At 41.2% G+C, this 25,141-nt stretch overlaps 2 protein-coding genes across 3 annotated transcripts in view; both read left to right on the top strand.

Moving 5' to 3' along the window:
- The first annotated feature begins 2,326 nt into the window (after positions 1 to 2,326).
- On the top strand, positions 2,327 to 12,305 carry LOC105532051. Its single transcript, XM_011970122.1, has 2 exons — positions 2,327 to 2,598; positions 9,231 to 12,305. Exons 1-2 carry the CDS (start codon positions 2,327 to 2,329, stop codon positions 9,718 to 9,720), a joined length of 762 nt encoding a protein of 253 aa, XP_011825512.1. The 3' UTR covers positions 9,721 to 12,305.
- ZCCHC7 (zinc finger, CCHC domain containing 7) overlaps positions 2,519 to 25,141 on the top strand; it is a 275,882-nt gene continuing 253,259 nt past the window's right edge. Inside the window, exon 1 of one of the 2 annotated variants that reach the window (XM_011970119.1) lies at positions 2,519 to 2,869. The gene's annotated coding sequence lies outside the window, so the exon portion shown is untranslated. The remainder of the gene's footprint in view (positions 2,870 to 25,141) is intronic. The other variant, XM_011970120.1, reaches the window with a different exon arrangement.

The following is a 25,141-nucleotide window of genomic DNA, read 5'->3' as shown; positions in this document are numbered from 1 at the left end:
AAAAAAAAAAAAAATACAACCCACAAAGTATTGTTGAAATTTAAAATATTATATATAATAGATATATAGGAGTAATACCGGCACTTAATAAAAGTTCAATATTTTTAAAAAGGTGACATTTGTTTTATACAATACACATTACCTAAACAAACAATCCAGTCACCTGTGAGCTGCTTCTATGCCTCTTTCCTTATCTGTAAAAGTGGTTCTCCAGTTTTACCTTTTCATAGTACCCTGTCCTTCTCCTTCCCAGCACTTACCACAATGTTAATTAAATGTTCTAATGCTTTTCTAGCCAAACTCTTAGACTTTAACCGTTTTCCCAGCCAGACTCCTGGCTCTGTGAGACCAGTTGCTTAAAAATGTAGAGCTTATCTGCACTTTCTAACACCACCTATCTCTTAACACACATAAGTCACACTTATCTCGAGGAGAATTGAGAGGGGCCAATGAACTGGCAAAGTGTTTCATTATGACAGGAGAAAAATAGCTCAGAGCAGTCTATGCTATATTAAAAGTATGCAACAATTTACTTTATTTTAATCTTTTTTTACATTCCTGGTAACTCACAGAACAAAACAATTTATTTTTATTTCTATTTAATAATTTAAGAAATAGAGATGGGGTCTCACTATGTTGCCCAGGCTGATTTTGAACTCCTGGACTAAAGAGATCCTCCCATGTCACCCTCCCAAAGTGCTGGGATTACAGGCATGAGCTACCATGCCTGGCCCCTCCATTTTTTTTTTAAATTAAAGATATGGGGTCTCTTATCCAGGCTGGAGTGCAGTGGTGTAATCACAGCTCACAGTGACCTTGAACTTCCAGGCTCAAGCAATCTTCCCACCCCAGCCTCCTGAGTAACTAGGACTACAGGCCTGCCCCATCACACAGCTAATATTTAAAATTTAAATTTTTTTTAAATTTTAATTTTTATTTAATTTTTATAAAAGGATTTTATAAAAAGGAGATTTATTCTTTATCTAATTTTATTTTTTAAGACAGGATCTCAGTCTGTTACCCAGGCTGGAGTGCAGTTGCGTGGTGCATCACCGCGCCCGGCTAATTTTTAAAGATTTTTAAGAGATAGCTTCTTGGTATATTACCGAGGCTGGTTTCGAATTCTTGGCCTTAAGAGATCCTTCCCCCTTAGGCTCCCAAAGTGCTGAGATTACAGGTGTGAGTAACCCCACCAGCCTGGCCAGGCATTCAAAATTTATCACGCCCAGAGGGACCTGAGTATGAGACCTCAGTCAGCACCATCCCCATGTACACTAGCAATTGTTTAAAGGCACTTTGTTCTTTTCTGTCCTGTACAATCATCACCCTTTATCTTCGTGTTCCTAGAATTCGTGATAGAAAGAACAACGTATAGCCAATGGATAGGTTGTTATTTTAACGTAAATTCTTGCCATACAATTTAGCAAGGGCCTCTTTTCCTTTTTCCTTTAAAAATTCACTTGTAGCTGGGTGCAGTCGCCCACGCCTGTAATTCCAGTACTTTGGGAGGAAGAGGTGGAAGGATCAATCCCTTTAAGCCAAGAGTTCGAGCTTCCTGGCCAACCAAATAACTCACTTGAAACTGCAGCTAAGATCATGTATTAAATTAAAGGTAACTTGAATTGATGCTCCCAGGTTGCATTCCTGAGACTTGGCCCAAATAAATTCTCTATTTATATTAACTTTGCCTCAGTTTTTCCCTTAGGTTGACAGTTATTTCTAAAGTTGTACAAATGGGTTTACCTTGAGTATTAAAATAAGGTGTGAGAAAGGCAACTGAAACCAGAGGGCTCCCATCACAGTCTTGTAGCCTTCGGAGGCTTCCAAAGGATCAGCATTAACTCCAATATTTAGCAGTAGTGCAGCTCTTCAAGATTCATAAAGTGTTAAATCTGTTGCCTGGAATTCCAGAAAGAGGGGGAGGAAGCGCCCAGTGTGAGCTGTGTTCAACTTAAACCTAAAGGTAAAAGCGACCAGCCTAAGATCAGGAGCGCAAGGAAAAAGCTTGAAGCCATGCGCTCTCAAGGAGGCATTTCCCGCTCCAGGGCTACCCAGGACCGCGGGCCAAGCTGCCAGCCGCAACGGCCCTCGTCACGCAGGCGATCAGCTCGGCTCCCGCGCCACGTGGCACTAGGGGGGCGTCCACCGAGCGCCAGGGAGAAGGAGGCAGAGCGCGGCCTCAATCCCGCCTGGGGCCTCATGGGACTTGTAGTTTTCCTTGCGGACACAACAGGGCACGAACTCCTCGACTTTTGCCCGGTAAATAGCATCTTTTCCGTACGAGTCATTCAAATAATAGACGCAGCCTAGGTAACTTCAAGAGAAGATGGGAAGGGGAAGGGGCAAAGCAAGGAAGGCAAACCTAAAGATTATAGGCGGGGCAGAGAAAGGGTTCGCACTCAGTACGCATGCGAACACCAGGCGCGGCAGGTGGGCGGACACAGAAAGGCGACGCCGAGAACGGCGTTGTCCCGGAAATGCCTTCCCTCCTCCCGGGTCTGCGTGGACGCGGCCTCCTTACCTCATTTGTACTCGCCCCTCCCCGTCCCTCTACGCGTTTTGGTTCCTGGCTGGTGCTTCCTGTTTGCAACCGCGGCAGTGAGTATGTCTGTGACGGACCCCGAACCACCCGCGGCCTGGGACGCCTGCCTACCCTACGTCTCTCCCGCCGGGCTGTGGAACTAGCGTGTGCCCCCTCGCCGGCCTCGACGTCTCCCGTCCGCCCCTCACTCGTGGCGGGGCGCAGCTCCTGGTTCCTCAGTTGCGCGCCTACCCACGCGGCCGGGCTGCGGGTCTGGGGGTCCGCGTCTCCCTGGCCCTCCAAGGGCGAAGGCCGTGATTCTGGAGCGGCTGGGCGTCCAGGGCCTCGGTGGGGGTGGCGTGTCTGCCGTTTTTACTTCCCCGCAAGACCCCCAGTCTACTTGTAGGGAAGCCAGTCAGTGAAGCGCAGAGGTCTCGGCGCGCCGAGAGGGAATCCAGTCTTTGAGGACCGAGTAGTCCCGGGCCACCTCCCGCCTCTGCTGTCAGAAGCAGCAGCTGCAGCCGTGGAATCCAAGATTTCGGGAGCTGTGTCCCTCTCCTCATGTAAAACAAGTAGACTTGGACTGTGTTTACTAAGGCACCCTTTATCCCTCCCATCCTGTGAGCGGACAGTTGCCTTCAACTTTCGGGAAGAGCTGCCGGTTCGGTGGAAAAGCTGTGGCTGGGAATCAGGAGGCCTGTGTTCTAGCCGTGGCTCCCCCACGAACTCGCTGGCGACTCCCAAAAGCTCTTATTGAGGCTGAATTTAAGATTATTTCAGATTACACTGTTGAATTAGGGGCTCCATTAGGGCCTTTTTCGCTCAGTAAGTTTATCTGAGCCCGTTTCTCCAACTACGAAACGAGACTCAGTTTGATGACTTTTCAGGTCCCCTCAGAAGCTCTTGACTTTGTGGTTTTCTTTTTCTTTTTAAACTTTTATCTAAGACCGTTAGAGAAGTGACTTCGTGTTTTGAATAGTTAGGCTGTCGCATACAAAGACTTTTAAATGGATTGTGCGTATATTTAGGAAAGCATTATGCTTTGGAGACAGTTTAGCATTGCTGCTTTCAAGGGAATCTGAGGATGAGGAATAAACTCAGGAAGGATCGCAAGTGAGGATTATATTAGTATGTTAGGTATCAGGGTAAGAGACTGCATGACCGAAGGAAAAGGGCTAAGAGAAAGGTGAAGGAAATGTTTCCGGATAGGATTAATTCTCATGAAAATCATGTCTATATCCCAAGAAGAGCTGGGACTTACGTGACTAAATTTAGCTTATTTTTTTCCCACTGAAATACTGTGTTCTGTCTTTTGTGACCTTTGTTTTACACATTTGGATTCTCCACCCCAATCTCAGATTTGATTCAGAGTGGCCGTCGCATTTGAAAAATGGACATTTTAACCCCTTAGTCAGTTGTGTTTCACCTGTCACTATGAAGACAGCTTATTAAGAGTAAGAAAGAAATTTTACGTTGAAAGTATATTCATCACATTCCAATGAAATTTGGACTGAAAATGAGGCTGTGGTTTTGATTTAAATCGGCCCGAAAGGAATGCCTCTGTCATCAAGAAGGAACATCTAGGGAGGCTAAAGGTGCTTTGGAAGTAAGCAAAAGATCAGAATGACCAGTAGGTAGACTGTGAGAACAGAAGGATTGATTAAAGATTGTATGAAGTGGGGTGGGGCACGGTAGTTCATGCCTGTAAATCCCAGCACTTTGGGACGCCGAGGCGGGGGGATCACCTGAGGTCAGGAGTTCCAGACCATCCTGACCAAAATTGAGAAACCCTGTCTCTACTAAAAATACAAAAATTAGCCGGACATGGTGGCACACGCCTGTAATCCCAGTTACTTGAGAGGCTGAGGCAGGAGAATCACTTGAACCTGAGAGGCAGAGGTTGCGGTGTGCCGAGATCGCGCCATTGCACTCCAGCCTGGGCAACAAGAGCGAAACTCCGTACCCCCCAAAAAAGTAAATTCTGAAAGCTTAAATAAGCCTTAAGATGTCTAGTTTAAAACAATTCGGTCAATGAACACTGCTCCCTCTTTTGAATGGGAAGAGCCTTTGCAGTTATTCTATAACTGTTTTATATTTGTTAAGCTATTTTAATTCTTAGATAAGTTTCATTTCCATTTCCATTATATTTTAGGATCTTATGTAAGAAACATTTTTTCTGGTCATGGGATTGATAAAGTCTTTGAGTACTAACTGGGGAGATTCTTGGATGATAAACTGATAAATGTGTGTTTTCCTTCCAACTAAAATATCTCATTCATAGTTTTTAAACTCTGCTGGGAGGTAAAATGGATATTTGTGAGGTAAACTTAGGTGTTAGAACCAATGCAAATATTGGAATGAAGGAAGACTTTTTTTTATTTGAAATTACTTATTTGAAAATTGTATTTAAAAATGTTAGTGAACAGTTGGTTGAGAATCACAGAAATGTGAATCACTTCTAGCTGTGTTCTTAACCGGCCGCATGACCTTGGATAGGCTTCCTATCTCTTTGTACTTCAGTTTCCTGTGGGTAGATTGAGGAGTTTGTATGAGATAATCTGATTTTGTTATCTAGTTAGTATACTTGGGAGTCATGTACAGGGATCAAAAAGCTGAGAAAGCCTTCTGAGTCAAGGGTTTGTGTGTGTGTATGTAAAAAACATATATATTGTCCTCTGAGAATACTCTTTTTTAAACAAGTAAATTAAATTCATTTGAACGTAATTAAAGCGGTAACATAAACCAAAACAGCCTCAGGCAGACCTTAACCCTGGCATATATAAGCTACCTAAATAAGAGAGCACGTTATGCCCAGCACAATTTTCAAGTACAGAAGGTACAAAATCCTCTTAAAGGCCATAGGGGCTAAACTGTTAAATTCATTTTTTTACATTTCAGGGAAAGAGATAAATCCTTCGACGCAAGGAATTCAGTTTTTATTATGGTTCTGTAGTTTATTTTTGGCATACATTCACAGGTGTGCCTATGGCTCTATTCTTAATCCCTTTCCTTTGGGATGGCTCCAAGAGTAGTACAAATTTGTAACTCTGTAATTTAGCTCTTTAATTTTTTTCTGTGCTGCACTGGAATTATGTTTTATCTTAAGTTCACACTGGATCCTCAGGATGGATCCAGTGAGGATTTTGAAAGAAGCATAATTCCTTTGACTTCTTTTAGAATTAATTTACCTATTAAATAAAAAGGAAAGGATTCATCTTTTATTTGAATTCCTCTGAGGCTAACAATTCAATATAAACTGATAAATGCTATGAGCATTATTCAGACAGCCACATTCAATTTGTGTGATAATAACAGCATAGCCACCTGAAGGACAGTACAACAAGGGCACAGGCATATGATACCTTTTAGAAGAAAAGCATTACAGGTTGGTTTATTTATTTCCGGAAAACAAACAAAAAACTCTAGCAAGAATGTAGTACCTTTTTGGCCCTTGTCCATTTGGTTCTTGGGATTAAGGTGGTTCTATTAATAGAACTACCATCACAACACCCTGACATTTTGGGCAGAAATTTGAGTGGCTAAGAAAACAACTATTTTTAATTTTATGTGTATAGCTACAAGTGGAAAAAAGAATAAATTGGCATTGTTATTGCTGTCTGAGCTGTCCTTGATTTTTGGACACACACTTATTTTTCAAGAGCTCTCTTTTTAATCAGTAGTCCGTCAGTACCTAATGGAAACATCTACTGTGTAGATACAAGAATTTCTAAGACTTTGGAATAGTTGAAAGACAGCAGAGAAATTTATCCTATCATAATTTCTGTATTTTAAGCACATACTAGATTTATGAGGGCTGAAGAACAAATGCCTGGTGTTATCTTTCATATGTGAATACAATAGATACTTATAGATGGCCCCCAAAATACCAGTTACTCTGCTTGGCTTTGGTAATTCATTGTTTAGCAGAGTGTATATAGTTCCTGCCCCTCCTGGGGTTTGTGGTCTGTGCTTCTGGGAGATTTACATTGAATAAATAATTAGAAATGTGATGAGTGTTGTGAAATGTGAAGTGCTATGGAAGCCTATAAAAGGGGCATTTAATTTAATCTGGTGGGAAGTGATTTTGAGCCGAGTTTAAAAGATGAAGGCTGAGAAGGATTTAATATGCTCACAGTACTAAGTGTTTAACTTTATGCATTTATTCCCAAAGTTGGGAGTTTTCTCTCAATTTTTGGTCTTTATAACTTTTGTATTTTATACACATTTTTATAACTAGCACAGGAGTAAACAGGTTTATCAGTTTGGTTTTTCTTTTTTTTTTTAAATGGGGTCTTGCTCTGTCACCCAGGCTGGAGTGCAGTGGTGTGATCATAGCTTACTGTCAACTTTGAACACTTGGGTTCAAGCTATCCTCCTTCAGCCTCCCAAGGTGGGAGGTACAGGTGAGTACTCATCCACCTCTGACATTGGCCCTGTGTTCTCATTCAACCAATTCTGTTGGCACTGCCTGTTGACTACCAGATTTGCTTACCCAGGAGTTAGACAGCAAGCATGGGGAATGCCTGGCACACAGAATATATGGAATTAGTGTTAGGATTTTAGTAACTTCACAGTTGGAAAGAGGAAAATATGAAGAGCTATTCGTATAGAGTAGATTATAGGAGAGAATGCAAATTTTGAAAGCTACATCATCAAGGATTAAAATTTTGCTGCTAGCTTTGTCTCTATGATAATGTGGTCATGTAGTCTTAATGCTTATTCCTTCAAAAAGTTCATTCTTTTAATTTTCCTCCCTTTGTGCCTAATGCTCAGTCTCTTGCACTAGTTTCTGAAGTGGTCTTCTTTTATATCTGCCCTATATGCTGTTGTTAAAACTGGTATTGAAATGCTCTTTTATTCATGGTACCTTATTGCTCCAAAATTTTTAATGGCATCCTGCTTCCCCAGGAAACGATGGCATTGAATGTAGATCATACTTGGAGCCCCTGGGATTGGCAAATTTTTTTTTTAAGAAACCAGATAGAAAATATTTTAGGTTTTTAAGTCATATGATATCTTAACTACTCAACTCTGCCCTTGTGGGAAAGTAGCCTTCGATAATACCTATAGAAATGGGGGTGGCTGTTCTCAATAAAACCCTACTTACAAAAACAGGTGGCTGACTCAGACTGTAGTTTGCTAACTCTGAGAACTTGACAGCGAAAAGAAGAGATAAATAGTAGTTAGAACATATAGCAGATCAAATAATTTTTTTTCCATGTAGGTAAGATCTAATAATGTTTTTAGGTAGAAAGGAAGAAACTTGTGACTAAACCTGTTTGATGTTTTTGGTGGGGGGCCAGGTTAGAGATAGGATCAGGTATATATGTTGTTGAATTATTTCTCAAAGGGAAGAGAGACAACAGTAATTGCAAAATCATCAAATATTTATAGAGGTATAGAGGTAGAGGAGAAAGAATAAATTCAGATGCACTGAGGTAGATGAGAGTACCTATGAGGATTTGTTTGATTTCCTTAGGAAAATGAAAGCAGAAGTAGGAGAGGGCAGAGGATAATTGGAAGCTTAGAATGGGGAAAGGATGTTTTAGTACTGTGGGGAATACTTTCAGGCAGTGGTTACCAGTATTTTGAAGATGACACCTTGTTTAACCTCGAAAGAATTTGTGGACTACCCCATGATTGTAGTTACATTTTTAGTATTCATTAATGGAGAATATGCATATTAAAAAAAAGCTACTACTCAGTTCTCTCTTAGATGACTTTGTGTTTTATTAACCACAACATTGACTGCACATTTGAAAAATGTTAATACATGTATGTGAGAGATAGTCTTTATGTAATGCATTGCCCTGGGTACCCACTGAGATAACTAATTTAACAGCTTCCCAGGAGGCTGAAAGCTCGTAAGTTAGAAATCATTGCATTCTAATGAATCAACAATAAGAGAATAAAGGATTGCTTAGAAGTAGTATTCTGTCAAAATTAAAATGAACTTATAATGAACACTTTGAAGGATTCTGTAACTTTTTATCCAGTAGTACTTGGCAGCTTTGAGCAAGATGACAGAAGCAAAATGATCTAGGGTTAGGCATAACATTATATAGAAGGTCAGAATAAACATTTAGCTTATTCTTTCTTTAAATTACCTTTTCCTGAGATCACACCCTGTTTCATTAATCACTTCTCTATGGTGATCAAATTGGCATCTCCTTTTCTTAACCATTTTGTTGATTTCATGTTCCCCTTTTACACCTTACTGAATATTTTCATTTGGGTATCTTACTATTTCACATTTAACCTACTGAAAAGAAAGCTTCTTATCGTTCCTTTGAAACAAGCTCTCTGCTGATTTCTGCTTGGAGTAGAGAATCTACAGAGATGCTGAAGTTGATGGGAGAATGTGGATAGATTGGGAAAAATATGAATTAGGTGTGGGATTCATTGAAGAAGTTGAACAATGTCATGACTGGTAAATGATGGTGATGAGAAAGTAGAGAAAACCTACTGTTTGCTCCTACCATTTGTTTTTTTAATTTTAGCCAAATAAAATCAAATTTTGCATTTTTGAAAATTAACTTGACTTTTGTACACTCTTACAAATATTCAAATACATGTTCTCTATTTTATTTCCTTAATCCAATAATGTTGTAATCCTATTTCTTTCTAATTAATAAGCAATATATTCAGTACCGATGCCCATTTAAGTGTGCTGTTACTCTCTAATCATTATTATTCCTTTCACAAATAGATCTGGGCATAGGAACCAATCAGAAACAATCGCTTCAGCAACCAAGACCATTGTTCACCATGGAGGAACCCATGGATACGTATCCTCTGAGCCTCTATCTGCAATACCATTCACTGGGCAGCAGTCTTTTGAGCCAAGTGGCAAATTTGGACAGTATCCATCCGATGCAGATGAACCACATTCAGGCATTGGGGAGGTGGAGGACACAGAACAGCTAAATCAATGTTTGATCCAACACTTCCATCTCATTAAGACAAGTTTGACTTTTCTTTGGTTTTTATTTCATGGAATACATGAGAATCTCTTAACTGTTGGAGTTTCCAAGGAGTCATACCCTGTGACTTCATTTGGTGGAAAGAACAAAACTAAAATGCTGTATGGCCAAAGCCACAAAGGGAAGGATCTGCAATTTACATCCTTGCAGCTACTATCTGTACTGTACTGTTGTGATCTACTGATTGGCATTGGCATAGTAGTAGGGGTCAAGTAACAGAATCCGTGCCAACAGTTTCCAGGTTCAGAAGCAATTCAAGACCCTAATGGTAGCTCTCCAGCAACCAGCACGTGGTGATTGTGCCAACTTGTTGCTCAGTTATAATGCAAGACCAGTGATTGATTGGCTTAAGTCAAGACCCTGGCTGAGATCATTTGTCTTTGGTCTAATAGAATTTGAGTCTAGTAGAATTCAAGTCTCCAGGGAAAGAGCTACTTGACCAAATTAAGCTAGTAGCAGGTAGAGCGCAAGTGACAGCATATTATACCATCAAGATGTTCTTAGAGCAGTGTATGGATGGATCTATTGTACTGCCATCAGTTGTGACTGATACTGTTGTATTCAAGGAGAAAGAGAAACTTCTTTAGAAAGCACTTTGAAAGTTTTTTGAGTACGGGGGTGCCCTGTGTCACCCCATTATGGTTGAACTTTGTCCTTCAAAATTACCAAACTTGGCAGCCATGGCAAATTATTGGGCTAAAAGACTTAATCAGACATATTCTGAGTTCAAGGCTCCTAATATAATACCTGGTGCGGACATTATACTTCCACTCATTCAGATGGTTGCACCCCGCCAGGCATCCAGTAGAACAGGGACTGGGAATATGGACACTTGAACATTAAACATTCTGAAGAATTTTGGAATGACAGGTTACAAGTGAACATAATCAGTTCCCCATATTAAAAAAAAAAAAAAAGGTTTGGGGATAGATTGGGCTCACATAATAATCTTTAGAGAGATTTTTTCATTTTTGTGAAAGTACAGAAATTCTCAACTGCTTATGACATGCTGATTGTTAAACAGCATCCATAGCTATTTTATGTTATTCCCCTGACCCCACCCCCCAAAAAAAAATTATGGCACATTGAAAACAGCAGTATGATGTAAGAGAAGAGATCACAAACTCCTTGAGGGTGGGTCTTTTCCATACTCATAAACCTACTTAGGATATTCGGAGTAATTTGTTGACACTTATATTAATATTTCCTCCTATCCCATTAATTGCCAAACCATCAAACATTTATTGAGCATCTACTCTGTGTAGGGTGTAAGCAGTACTGGGGACTTACAGTGATAAAAGACATAGTTTTAGCTGTAAGTGATGTACTGTTTCACTGAAGAGACAGAATATAAGAAGCCAAGTAATTTATGGAATTCCCTTCTTTATTTTTTATTTTTTCTTTTGGCAGTGGAGTCTTGCTTTTTAAATAGAGCAAGGCTAGTCTGGAACTCCTGGGCTCATGTGGTCCTCCCGCCTTAGCCTTCAGAGTAGCTGGGACTACAGGTGAGAACACAGCTTGGAAATCCTTTAACCATGGGAGTTAAGTCTCAAAATTCTGGTGATACAAGTGGTTGAAACTTAAAACTTTATTTAAAAAATAGGATTTGTGAATTTTAGATAGTTCATAAGTCTGCGAAAGACTGTATAAATACATATTTTACATTTACTATTATTTGTAGTAAATTTGAGTATAGCATTATCTCTTTATCTGTGGAAACTTCAAACTCTCCGCTATTACTTTTAATTTCAGTGAGACATTATTAAATATAAGTGGGCTTACACATTTATTTTGCTTATCTGACAAATAATATACAACTCGGAGGCGTTTTTTTCCTTTCTATTCTTCCTCTAAATGTTTAGCACTTCTCTGATTTTGTGATCTGAAGTTATTGGTTAGCTTCCTTAGGCTCCATTGAGACTGTATATACGTGACACTTAACAGTCTAGCCTTCCTTGGTACATATAGATATATGATGGTGGCTTTGCCTGTAGTAAATTCATGCCAAAACATAGACTTTCAGTGCCTGTTACATATGACTTTCAGCTCTTTCTACTGAGGGATGTAGGAGTTTATTTCTAAGGTCTGAGCCTCTTTTCGTGTACTTCCTTTACTCTTTCCTCAGCCTTCTTTATAAAAACTATGGATGTTCTATCATTTGTTTTCCTTTTTGATTCCCTTTTATTATCCCCAGTAGCAGTGACTTGTAATTCTCGTATGTTAGAAAGGCAGATCTCTTGATTGAAGAAAAGATCCACCCAAGGAAGTCAGCATGTTTAATAATTTTTGAGGGGGATCTCAAATTTGGGAAGGATTGTTATATAAGACAACCAAATGATGACATGAGACAATAAATGCTATAGGAATTATGGAGGAAAAATCAACTACTTATTTTATTGGTTAAGGAAGAGATATTATTAGTTGTAGAAGTAATTACTATTCTACATTTTTTATTGTGGAAATCAAAAATATATATACGAAAATAAAATGTTATATAATTGACTTCAGTGTCCCATAAGCCAGCTTCAGCAGTTACTAAATTCTGACCAATCTTTAAACACATGCACACGTGTCCCTCAGTATCTGTGAGGCATTGGTTCTAGGACCACTCATGGCTACCAGCGTCTATGGATGCTCAAGTCCCTGATACAAAATGGTGGAATATTTGCATATAACCTGTGTACATCCCGTATTATTTAAATCATCTCTAGATCACTTGTAATACGTAAAACAATGTAAATGCCACGTAAATAACTGTATTATTTAAGGAATAATGACAAGAAAAATGTTCAGGTTCAGTATGGCTGCAATTTTTTTGTGTGTGGAATATTTTCATTTCAAGGTCAGTTAAACCCATTGACATAGAAGGCTGACTGCGTGTGTATGTATATGTGAATACACACACATACACATACACACACACACACACACACACATATATTTCTGAAAGGTAAATATTCTTTTTTTAAAAAAAATATTATTATCACAGCTAAACAAATTACCAATAATTCTTTTATCCTCATATACCCAGTGTTCAGATTTTCTAGATTGGCTCCTACTTTTTTTTACAGATTATTTGAATCTGAATCAGTTCATATACTGTAATGTTTGATAACTTAAGTGTCCTTTAATCTATAGGTTCTCTTTTATCTCTTCTTTATTAAATTCCTTGTAATTTATTGTACTAAATAGATTGTCTTCTAGAATTTCCTGTAGTCTGAATTATGTAGTATTGTTTGACATGTTCCAGTGTCCTCTTATTTTCTGAGTTGGTAGTTAGATCTAGAAGCTTGATTAAATTCAGATTTTCTTTCTGTTAGATCGTCAACTTGATAGTTTCATTTGTTTCATTTTGCTTTTGATACATTGTTTTTTAGAATTACCTCCTAAAATTTTGATTTAATTTTATAATCATGTAAAATGCTTATAAAGTTCCAAATTCAGATTACCAAAACACAATAAAATCTATTCAGAGAAGGCAAACCTTCTGTCCAGTCTCCATCCTGTTCCTGCCCTTCTCCTTATGGGTAACTATTAAGAGAAAATTGGTGATTGGTCCTTACATTTAAAAAAAAAATATATATATATATGCAAAAAACTGTATATCTTTGTACCCTCTTTCCCTCTTTCTTAAATTTATTTATTTATTTATTTGTTTTAGACAACGTTTCGCTCTTACTGCCCAGGCTGGAGTGCAATGGCACAACCTTGGCTCACTGCAACCTCCGCCTCCCAGGTTCAAGCAGTCCTCCTGCCTCATCCTCCTGAGTAGCTGGGATTACAGGTGCCGGTCACCATGCCTGGCTAATTTTTTGAATTTTTAGTAGAGACTGGGTTTCACAATGTTGGCCAGGCTGGTCTCGAACTCCTGACCTCAGGTGATCTACCCGCCTCGGGCTGGGATTACAGGCTTGAGTCACTGTGCCCGGCCCCCTCTTTCCCTCTTCCTTTTTTTTTTCTTTCGAGACAGAGTTTCGCTTTTGTTGCCCAGGCTGGAGTGCAATGGCGTGATCTTGGCTCATTGCAACCTTTACCTCCCAGGTTCAAGCAATTCTCCTGCCTCAGCCTCCTGAGTAGCTGGGATTACAGGCATGCGCCACCATGCCCGGCTAATTTTGTATTTTTAATAGAGATGGGGTTTCCCCATGTTGGTCAGGCTGGTCTCAAACTCCCAACCTCAGGTGATCCACCTGCCTCGGCCTCCCAAAGTGCCGGGATTACAGGCATGAGCCACTGTGCCCAGCTTCCCTCTTTCTTAATAAGTGGTGGAATACTATCTACTCTTTTAAAATGGTTGATGAATAGTACACTTGTGACAACCTTTTTTTTTTTCTTTTTTTTGAGACAGAGTCTCATGTGTCACCCAGGCTGCAGTGCCGTGGTGCAATCTCGGCTCACTGCAATCTCCGCCTCCCAAGTTCAGGCAATTCACCTGCCTCAGCCTCCTGAGTAGTTGGGATTACAGGCATGCGCCACCATGCCCAGCTAATTTTTGTAGTTTTAGTAGAGATGGGGTTTCACCATGTTGGTCAGGCTGGTCTCTCAAACTCCTGATCTCGTGATCCGCCCGTCTCAGTCTTCCAAAGTGCTGGGATTACAGGCGTGAGCCACTGCGCCTGGCCCACTGTGACAGTCTTAAAATGTATTTTAAACAAATAAAAAGTCTAATTCCACTTTCAGAAGCATGCTTTCTTCTTGTTCCTGGTCATAATGTTTCTTTCTCATTTAATAATTTTGTAAGATTTAGGTTCAGCAAAAAATTATTAAGGCTTAGGTTTTTTTTTTTTTTTTTTTTTTTTTTTTTGAGACGGGGTCTCACTGTCTTGCCCAGGCTGGATTACAGTGGCATGATCTCGGCTCACTGCAACCTCTGTCTCACGGGTTCAAGCGATTCTCCTGCCTTAGCCTCCCAAGTAGCTGGGATTACAGACGTGCGCCATCACGCCCGGCTAATTTTTGTATTTTTAGTAGTTTTTAGTAGAGTTGGGGTTTCACCATGTTGGCCAGGCTGGGCTCGAACTCCTGACCTCAAGCGGTCCTCCCGCCTTGGCCTCCCAAAGTGCTGGGATTGCAGGTGTGAGCCACCGTGCCTGGCCAGGCTCAGGATTTTAAAAGAATATTTGTTTTGAAAATGGAAGAATATGACATTTTTAAGAGTTTAAGATGCCATATTCCTAGTTTGTGAGTCTTACAGTGTGTTAACGTAGAACTCCTTCAATATGTATAATTTGGAACATAGCCCCTTTAGTTTGTCAGCATTTGGCACATAGGGGATACCTAACAGATCATGGGTAAATTTAATTAGAATTCTGCTTTTGTGTATAGATTAGAGCTCTTTACATAGTATTATTTGAAGTGAAATAATGGCTTGATTAAGGTAAATGGCTTTTGAAATTGAAATGAAATTATAGCTTCAACAACTTAGGGCAGTAAGTCTTCTGTTTTATGTCAAATCCCTTTTCTCCCAAAAACATGTACATAAAAGTTTTAGATATAACTTTACAGGATGGAGAAATCATCTAGAGGCAGTTGATGAATTCCTGAAATTTATTAGGCAGTCAACCAGGACTTGATAACTAATTAAAATTTGAGTAGAGTGGGTTACATATTTGAATTTAAGGTTTTCAAATATATGATATTTTATTTGATCCGGGTCTTCACATACGCAGTTTTTTTCTTTCCCCCCTGTGTGAGTTAATTTCCAACTTGCCTGGCTGACACCTACTCATCCCTCAAATACGGTTTAAAAGGTCACTTCTGAATGAGGTGTAATGGTCATAGGTTCTCAATTAGTGGTTGTTATTGGGTCTGTTAGGACTCTGCAGTAGTTAGCTTTGACTTTGGGTAACTTAATTACTTTATTGGTTAAAAAAAAAAATTTTTGGCCGGGCGCGGTGGCTCAAGCCTGTAATCCCAGCACTTTGGGAGGCCAAGACGGGCGGATCACGAGGTCAGGAGATCGAGACCATCCTGGCTAACACAGTGAAACCCCGTCTCTACTAAAAAATACAAAAAACTAGCCGGGCGAGGAGGCTGAGCCAGGAGAATGGCGTGAACGCGGGAGGCGGAGCTTGCAGTGAGCCGAGATCGCGCCACTGCACTCCAGCCTGGGCGACAGAGCGAGACTCCGTCTCAAAAAAAAAAAAAAAATTTTTTTTTCCATTAAAGTTATAAAGCTAAAATGAGAGAATGAGTAGACTTAACATAATAGGCAAATATTTTGATAAAAGTCTTCATAACTACATGATAAGTTCATGATCATTGTGGCAAACATGGGCTTATACCTTCCACTCTGTTTTTTTCTGTTTTTTTGTTTGTTTGTTGTTTTTCTTTTGAGACGAGGTCTCTCTGTTACCCAGGCTGGAGAGCAATGGTGCAATCGTGGCTCACTGCAGCTTTGACCCCAGGCGCAAGCAATCCTCCCAGATAGCTGGAACTGTAGACATGTGCCACCATACCCAGTTAATTTTTGTATTTTTTGTAGAGATGGATTTTGCCTTTAGGATATTGCTACAACCACCACTGTGAAACCACAGGCCCATATGCTAAAACAGCCCTGGGAGACAGTTGAGTCCTCCCCTTCTCCCATTTTGCAGATGGAGACACTAAGGCCCAGAGAAGGAAATAGAATTGCCACAGGTTCTACAGTGAGTTCATGGGAGGGGCAAGACTAATGAGAAAACGGACATCTCTTGGACACTCACTGGGCACTGCGCTTTGCATACATGATCATATTCCATCCTCAAAACAAACCTGTGCAGCCAGTTTTGTTAGTGCTCCGGATTCACAGATGAAGCCTCATCTCTGAGGCTCAGACACTGGGAGTTGCCCAGGATCACACAGTTAGGAGACGGCGGAGCTGGAATTTGAAAGCCAGTCTGATTTTCCACACAAATCGTTTGACCACTAACACTTTAGGGTTGCCTAAAACCCAGGCCCCATCTCTCCACTCCCCTAAGTCCACTGTATCCCTGTAGTCCTCCATTATGTTACATTGACTCCTAAAGAAAAAAGATCCAAATGGACACAGCTCTGGAGGATTTGCAAAGCACTTCTGTGTCTTCCTGCACATCATCTCAGGAGATCCTGATCCCAGACCCAGGTGGTAGCCTGGGCAGAAATAGCATGCTCATTTCACAAAGCAAGAACTGTTGGGTTTCCTTCAATCTGATGATTTCACCACCATCTGTGCGATAGCCGAGAGAAGTCAACAGGTTGAGAAACTCCTGTGGTAGGAAGGGAGACCCATGACCTGCCAATAGGGAAGAACAGACATATGGAACTTGGCCAGGGAAACTTAATCCAGAAGAAAAAAGTGTATTTTCTCTCCTTATATGTTTTAAATAGAATAATGAGATAATTCTGGATTTTATTTTATTTTTTTAATTACTTATTTATTTTGAGACGGACTCTAGCTCTATTGCCCAGGCTAGAGTGCAGTGTTGCAGTCTCAGCTCACTGCAACCTCTGCCTCCCATGGTCAAATGATTTTCCTGCCTCAGTCTCCCAAGTAGCTGGGACTATAGGCGCCCACCAACATGCCTGGCTAAGTTTCGTATTTTTAGTAGAGATGGGGTTTTGCTATGCGGCCAGGCTGAGATAATCCTAATTTTAAAAACTCAGCTCTTGTGTTTATATTTTAATTTATTCTCAGAGAGGTAGGAGGATCTAGAGGAAATGCAAAATGTGAGTCTTATTTTATGATTTGCTATGGTAAGCCACATTTAATCCCTTTCTTCAGCGAAAGGATTTACGAAGGATACAACACAGTGTACCTATCTGTTGCCTTATTGTATTTTTTCCCCAGATTTTTATTTAGTTTATAACGTTACAACAATAAGAGAAATTAAAAGGAAAGAAAATTATCCATAATCCTACCAGTGTAACAAATGAACTGTTCAGTGTTCTTCTTACCTCAGGCAAAATTTACATAGGTGATTTATGAGTGTAGTTACAGCTTCGTATTCATTCGGCTTTCTCACTTGACAGTTTATCATTATAATGCCACAGGTCTTCATAATTATCATTTAAAAATAAATGTTTTAATAATTATTTTAATGGCTGCTTAATACTCTTTTGAGTGGATATATCATTCCCTAGTATTATATATTTAGAAGGACTGCAATTTTTCACTATCACAGATAATCCCAAAGTGCATGTCTTCATACATATCACGTTCTCCTATTTTTGTCATTTCTGTAAAATCCCCAGATCTAGATTTGCTGGGTCAAAGGGCCTGAATGCTTGCATGGCTCTTGATATATATGGGCAAATCACTTTGCCAAAGGCTTTTTATACTTTTACTTTGTCTCTAGTAATGGATGAGTAGGATAGTCTCATACCATGCTCTTGCCACAACCAAGGGAAATCAGCAACAAATGTAACTTGATAAGCAACATTTTTACTTCATTTTTACAAATGGCTTGCCAAGCCCGTAGCAGGCTCTTGATTCTCTTATCTCTGTTGCTGTCATAAATTAAGTGCCTATACCAAGAATCTGGGAATGAGGTAAAGCAATTATTATACCCATTTTGCAGCTGAGGAAACTCAGTTTCAACTCAGGGTTTTTTCCAATAGGCTGGACGGTGAGTAAGTAGAAATGCTGAGACTTTGGTAATATCATCAGCTGTTGTGAACCAAAGATGATGCATTGGTTTCTTATAACCTCCTGGAATGTCTTCTGGGTTTTGAAGCTAGGAAAGCATGTTCACATCAGGTACATTTGTAACTTATTTGAACAGGCCTCATAGACCTTTCAGCCTCCAATTGCTATTCAAAGCATGTGCTTACTTTGGAGGAGACTTTTGATATATTTTGTTTGCCAGAGAATCTGTGACTTTCAGAGTTGGATGGAACGTCAGAGATAATCTCATTCTACTGGGAGAATGGAGATGGAGAAACAGGCCCAAAGAAGAGCAAGGATTTTCCCGGGTTCATTCATGGAGCTGACAGCAGAGTTAGGATCTACATTCTGGTTTAAAATGGTGCCTAGGCTGGGTGCCATGACTCACACCTGTAATCCCAGCACTTTGGGAGGCCAAAGCAGGTGGATTTGCTCGAGCTCAGGAGCCGAGACCAGCCTGGGCAAAATGGTGAAACCCTGTCTCTACAGAAAAACACAAAAATTAGCATGGTATGATGGTGTGCACCTGTAGTCCCAGTTGCTTGGGGGGCTGAGTTAGGAGAATAACTGGAGCCCAGGAGGTTGAGGCTGCCGTGAGCCATGTTTGCAACATTGCACTCCATCCTGGGTGACAGAGAGACCCTGTCTCGAAAACAAATAAATAAATAATGAAAAAAAAAAAACCACTACTTTAAAAATGTTGCCTGGAGTATATAAGTGGGCAACTTGTATATTGTGAGATATTAAAAAATGAATATTTTTTCTTTTCTTTTTTTTTTTGAGATGGGGTCTCACTCTGTCTCCCAGGCTGGAGTGCAGTGGCACAATCTTGGCTTACTGTAACCTCCTCTCCCAGGCTCAAGTGATCCTCCCATCTCAGACTCCTGAGTAGCTGGGACTATAGGAAAACGCCACCAAGTCCAGCTAATGTTTTGCATTTTGGTAGAGATGGGGTTGCACCATGTAGTCCAGGCTGGTCTTGAACTGCTTGCCTAGGCTCTGTTCTCGGCTCCTGAGCTCAAGCAATCCGTTTGCCTTAGCCTCCCAGAGTGCTGGGATTACAGGCATGAGCCACTGTGCCTGACCCTTAAGTGAACAGTTTTTAAAAGCAATGAGAACCATTTGAGAAACACTGGATACCTTATGTTTCTTTTGGAGATCCCTGATGAAATAGTCTGGGTAACAATATGTTAATGTGAAACAGATTTTTTTTAATTAAAGGATTTCCTATAGACTGATACCCCAAATGACAATTTTTTATTATTTAGTTTTAGTGTTTTGTGGGTATTTGGTTGGTTTTGTTTGTTTTTACTTTGAGGAAATATATCCTTTTTATTAGATGTTACTTTTAGTGTGTGTTGTTTATTTATTTACTTATTTTTTACTTGGTAATCAGTGTCACCGTATGCTTGCAGAGGTATGTGTACACTTAACAATATATCTTGGTGATTGTTCCACACTGGTACTTTAAGGGCTTCCTTGTTGTTCTTTGTATATTTTTCCTGCAGCAGGGTATTATGATCAATATGTATTTGACTCTCTAATTGGAATATAGTCTCTACCCTCAGGGAGTTTACAGTCTTCTGGAAAAATGAGGTGTGTTCATTATGACTGCTGAAAGAAGGGAGCAGGTGAACTGGGAAGAGATACAAAGTTTGGCTGGAAACAGTGGCTCGTGCCTGTAATTTCAACACTTTGAGAAGCCGAGGTGGGTGCATCACTTGAATTCAGGAGTGTGAAGACCAGCCTGGGCAACATGGTGAATCCTCGTCTCTACTAAAAATACAAAAATTAGCCATGTGTGGCGGTGCATGCCTGTAATTGCAGCTACTCCAGTGGCTGAAGTATGAGGATCACCTGAACCTGGGAAGCGGAGGTTGCGGTGAGCCAAGATCACACGACTGCACTCCAATCTGGGGTGACAGAGCAAGACTGTCTCAAAATTAAAAAAAAAGGGAGAGAGAGAGAAACAAAGTGTAGTAGGCAAGAAAAGAAATCATCTCAGCTGGTTTTGGATATTGGACATGAGCTCAGACCTGAGAACTGAGAAGCTGCCTGTTGCAGGTGAGTCTGGATGATGGACAGTGACAAGCAGTTATTCATGTGTGAATCTGGCCAACATGAACATTTAGCTGCTGAACACAAAAGCTTGATTTTTATTAGCTATATTTGTTGCCCATATATTGGAACAGATCTTCAAGTGGAAGTCAGATGTGTTATCAGATATCATTTGGAGTAATGAGTGTATTTTCCCAATCTTTCCAACACCAATCTAACAACTCATCTCCAAAAGCATACATACTAATTAATTTGTTTTCCATATAGTAATAAGATTAACAACCTCGCATTTACACGGGGTACTGAGTCATGCTCAAATAAAACAAGTTCTAATGAGAAAAATTGAATGTGGCAGCAAACCATGTCCCACCCGGCCATCCAGGTTTATGTATGTTTGTCTGTCTTTGCTACACATATTTTTGTCAGGATTTCACTGTAAACAAGATGATTTCTTTCATGTTCCTTAGGTAAATTTGTTTAATGAACCACAAAGTCACTGTAAATATTGCACAGATCTGAGTGCCTTGCAGTGTGGCTGGGAATCTTTTAAGCTGCTTCAAAAAATGAAATGTGTTCACCTAAAGAACCATATTGGGAGAAAACACTCTTAACATATCAAGGCTCTTAGATATGCAGGCTGGCTTAATTCTATTCTGGACAATAGAAGAATTTGTGGTGGAATGACATGTAACCTTGTCCAGTCACTCTACCTCGCCTAATCTGGGCCTCAGTTTCTTCCTCTCAACTGGACAGAGTTGGCTAGGTCTGTGAGCGTCCTACCTGCTAATCATCAGAATCAGCTGGGGCTGGAGGATGGCAAGTGAGAGCTTTAAAAAATACACCTGGGGGCCGGGCGCGGTGGCTTATCCCTGTAATGCCAGCACTCTGGGAGGCTGAGGCAGGTGGATCACGAGGTCAAGAGTTTGATACCTGCCTGGCCAATATAGTGAAACCTTGTCTCTACTAAAAATACAAAAATTAGCTGGGCGCGGTAGCACACTGTAATTCCAGTTACTCGAGAGCACAAGATTGTTATGCCAAGGCACAAGAATCGCTTGAGCCCAGGAGGCAGAGGTTGCAGTGAGCTGAGATCACACCACTGCATTCCTGCCTGGGCGACAGCGAGATTCTGTCTCAAAAAAAATGCAAACAAAATACATGGCCAACCTGTCCTACTAAATTCCATTCCTACTAGACCCTAAAACTCCAATCTCTGAGGGTTGGGGGTCCCAGAGTTCATATTTTTAAAAATAAATTTTTCATGTGATTTGATGATCAGGCAGGCTTGGGACCCTCTGGAGTAGACAGATTACCACTAAGATCTTTTCCAGATTTCATGACCATCAAAACTGATGATTCTAAAAACTCATCTTGGAAAATACTGTTGCATGTCTGGGCGGAAGAAGAACACTGGTAAGGGAAGCAGGAACCTGGATTCGAGTCCTAGGGCTCCCCTCAAGCTATGCAGGGGACACTGGAAAAGCCACTTCACTCTGGACCTTAGCGTCTTCATCCACAAAATAAAGGCACTGGAGCAGACAGTGTCAGGGCCCTTCCTCTCACATTCTGCACCCTAATTCTGATTCCTCTGGGATTCATTGTTTGCACATAAAGCACCCTTAGGTGACTGAATACAGAGACTGGTAAGGGAGGCTGACTGGGTTCATCTGCAGTAGCCTACCCATTCTTCCTGAGGCCCAAGGAGTCTCTTCTGCCTTGTACCCTTGGTGGGTCCCACCCCTCCAGCTCTTTCAGAGGCGCTGAGGGTGTGTTCTGGCCCAGAGCCAGGCACCTCCTCAACCCTCACTTCTTTCCTCCATTTAGGACTCAATTCATTCTAGCTTTTCCTGTTCTTCCAAGACAAGATCTATGAAAGATCCCCTGATACCTTATCCCCTACATTCCCAGCCCAGAGATCCCCTACATAGTAAATCCACAAAAGTATCTGAGAAATGAATGAATGGTTGAGTGAACGATTGTCATATGAGCTTCCTTCCAGCTGCAACAATCAATGCCTCTGTCCCTCTCTGTCCTCAGAGGGTTCATCCTCAGTGAGGTGAAAGAGGACAAAGTCTTGTCAGGTCTACTTACCGCATAGGACCGTGCAAAGAGTGGGCCACTTCTGCAAAACATTGAGCCTCTTAGTTTTACTAACTTCATATGAATGGCATTATACCGGATGTATTCTCTGTGTCATGCTGGCTTTTTTTTTTCTTTTTTTTAAATTTCCAGACACGGTTTCACTCTGTTCTCCAGGCTAGAGTGCAGTAGTGCAACCTTGGCTCACTAGAACCTCCGCCTCCCAGGTTCAAGTGATTCTCATGCCTCAGCCTCCTGAGTTGCTGGAATTACAGGTGCGTGCCACCATGGCCAGCTAATTTTTCTATTTTTAGTACATACCGGGTTTCACCATTTGGCCAGACTGGTCTCGAACTCCTGCCTCAAGTGATCTGCAGACCTTGGCCTCCCAAAGTGCTGGGATTACAGGTGTGAGCCAGTGTGCCTGGCCTGTGTCTGGCTTCTTTCAACCAACATTACATTCTATATACTTGCTAGGATGGGGGTTATTAGCATTCACTTTTAATTACTCATTAAAGTATATACATATACTTTATGCATTTTCAGTATCTGTACTATACTTCACAATAAAAGAAGAATTGAGGGAGTCCAAGACAATTACTGTTTGTTTTCAAGAGACAACCTAGAATGAGTGTTCTCTTTTAGCCATTTGTAGAAAAAGTGGCTGTGTGTGGTGGTTCACGTCTGTAGTCCCAGCAGTTTGTGAGGATGAGGCAGGACAGTCACCGGAGCCCAGGTGTGTGAGACCGGCCTGGCCAACACCATAAAACCCTGTCTCTACAAAAAATATAAAAATCGGCTGGGCATGCTGGTGAGCATCTGTAGTTCCAGCTACTTCGGAGGCTGAGGCAGGATGATCACCTTACCCTAGGAGGTTGAGGCTTCAGTAAGTCGAGATCGCACCACTGCACCCCAACGTAGGCCACATAGTGAGACCATGTCTCGAAAAAAACACAAAAAGTGACTTGGAACCTGCAAGATCTTTACAAATGGCAAGAACCTTGGGGAAGTTTTTCACATGGGAACTTTACCTCAGAGCTTGTGTTTTTCTCACTCCTTGGTGAGTAGTCAGTCAACAGAAGCATTATCCTCACTATATGGGTCACATATCACATAAGGCTGTGCCTCACCTACCAAGTGGCCTGACCTGTCTGAACTTCAGTTTCTTCATATAGATAACAATGATGTTGCTGGCATCACGGTGGGGGGTGTGGAGGATGCCCACAAAAATAAGGTATGAGGATCCGACTTGCCATACCCTGTGACTGGGTCTAAATCTGCACGTGTGGCAAGGTAACAGTGTGGAAAATGGGGGTTATAGGCTTTGTGTTGATAAACTTGAGAAAGAGTTGGGGGAAATCATTTTCCACTAACAGACCCAGTGCAGCAACACTTCAGTATTTACCTGCCTAGGCTGCCTCATGCATTGCTCTGTGGGGAGTCGGGGTTTAATGAAGTAGGATAAACCCCACACGCACATTAGTTAGCCTCAGCACAGGCAGGATTAACTTTACACTCCATTTGCAAGAGAAAAGCTCCTCTCCTAGAGTTTGTTATAAAAGGATTTAGAATCACAGAATGATAGAGCTGGAAGAGATCCCCTAAGACATCATCATAATTCTATTCCATCATTTTTCAGAAGGTCAAAGAGACCTGCCCAAGAGAGCAGAAGAGACCTGCCCAAGTCACCTACTGAATTAGCACAGAGCTCAGGTTGGACCCCAGTCTCCAGATCCCCAGGCCTGCATCCTCTCCACTTTCTCCTGTACTGCTCAACCACTGCCTTATAACAAAGGTAGGGTAGCATATTTCTCTTCCTGGCTTTGCTCTCTACCCCTTGATACTCACACCCTCCGTATTCAGGTTTCATGGTGTATGAGCAAGGTTTGCGTGTACTCAACTGAGCTGGCCTCCCTCATGTCAGTGTAGCTTTGCACTTGGTGTTTCCTTTGTCTTCATTGGTCTTCCCTCTCTACTCTTTCCAGGGAGACTCTATTCAGTGTTACCTTCCCCAGGAATTCTCTGAATCATGCCCTCTCCCATCTTTGTAGACTTTGAGCTCCTCTAGAGTAGGGACTACATCTTCTTTGTCTTTGTATCTCACTGCCTAGCAGGGGAATAGCATGTGGAAGACACAGTAAACATTTGTTGAATGAACACATGACCAGATGAAATAATAAATAATTAAACATACAAATGAATGAATTAAGTCAAAGGCAGATAGGAGGCAGCATGGGTCTCAAGCAACCTAGAGCTCTTAACAAATTGCCAGTTTAGCTCAAGTCCTTCCTTATGGAGCTCTGGCCTGTTGTAGATGTTTTCCATGACTACCATGGTCCATGACCCGCCTCCTTGGGATGGCCTGGCCTCTGACCACATATCACTGAGCTGAATCTACCATAGCCCTGGGCTTTCATCTCAGGCCCCAAATAGACTGGCAATGAGCCATCATTTCTGTCCTTGCCACCATCTTCAACCAGTTTTCCCAGGGCTGCCTGCACTGGGGGATACACCTAGGAAATTTCCACGTGAGATGTGAAGCCTATCTCTTCAGGTGACAGCGCTCCTCAGGGTGGAGTGCCAACACAGATTCCCCATGTGCATCTCAATTCTAGCAACTTGATTAAAGAAGGCACTTTCAGATGTCCCTTGTTTATATAGACTTCTGAGAGGGAAAGTTAGGAGTGTATATAAGTACCAATACACATGTATACGACTGGGATAGGCATTGAAGTAGAAGTCAGGAGACTTGGGGTTCAGTCCCAACTTTGTCAGCATGGCAAAATGGTTAAGCATGTGGATTCTGGAATTGTACTGCTGGGTTAGAATCCCAGCTCTAGCACTTACTGGCTGTTAGCCTTGGGGAGGTTACCTAAC

The sequence above is a fragment of the Mandrillus leucophaeus genome, unplaced genomic scaffold (genome assembly GCF_000951045.1).
Source record: "Mandrillus leucophaeus isolate KB7577 unplaced genomic scaffold, Mleu.le_1.0 Scaffold929, whole genome shotgun sequence".
Classification (NCBI taxonomy): domain Eukaryota; kingdom Metazoa; phylum Chordata; class Mammalia; order Primates; family Cercopithecidae; genus Mandrillus; species Mandrillus leucophaeus.
This window is presented reverse-complemented; position numbering and strand designations above follow the sequence as displayed.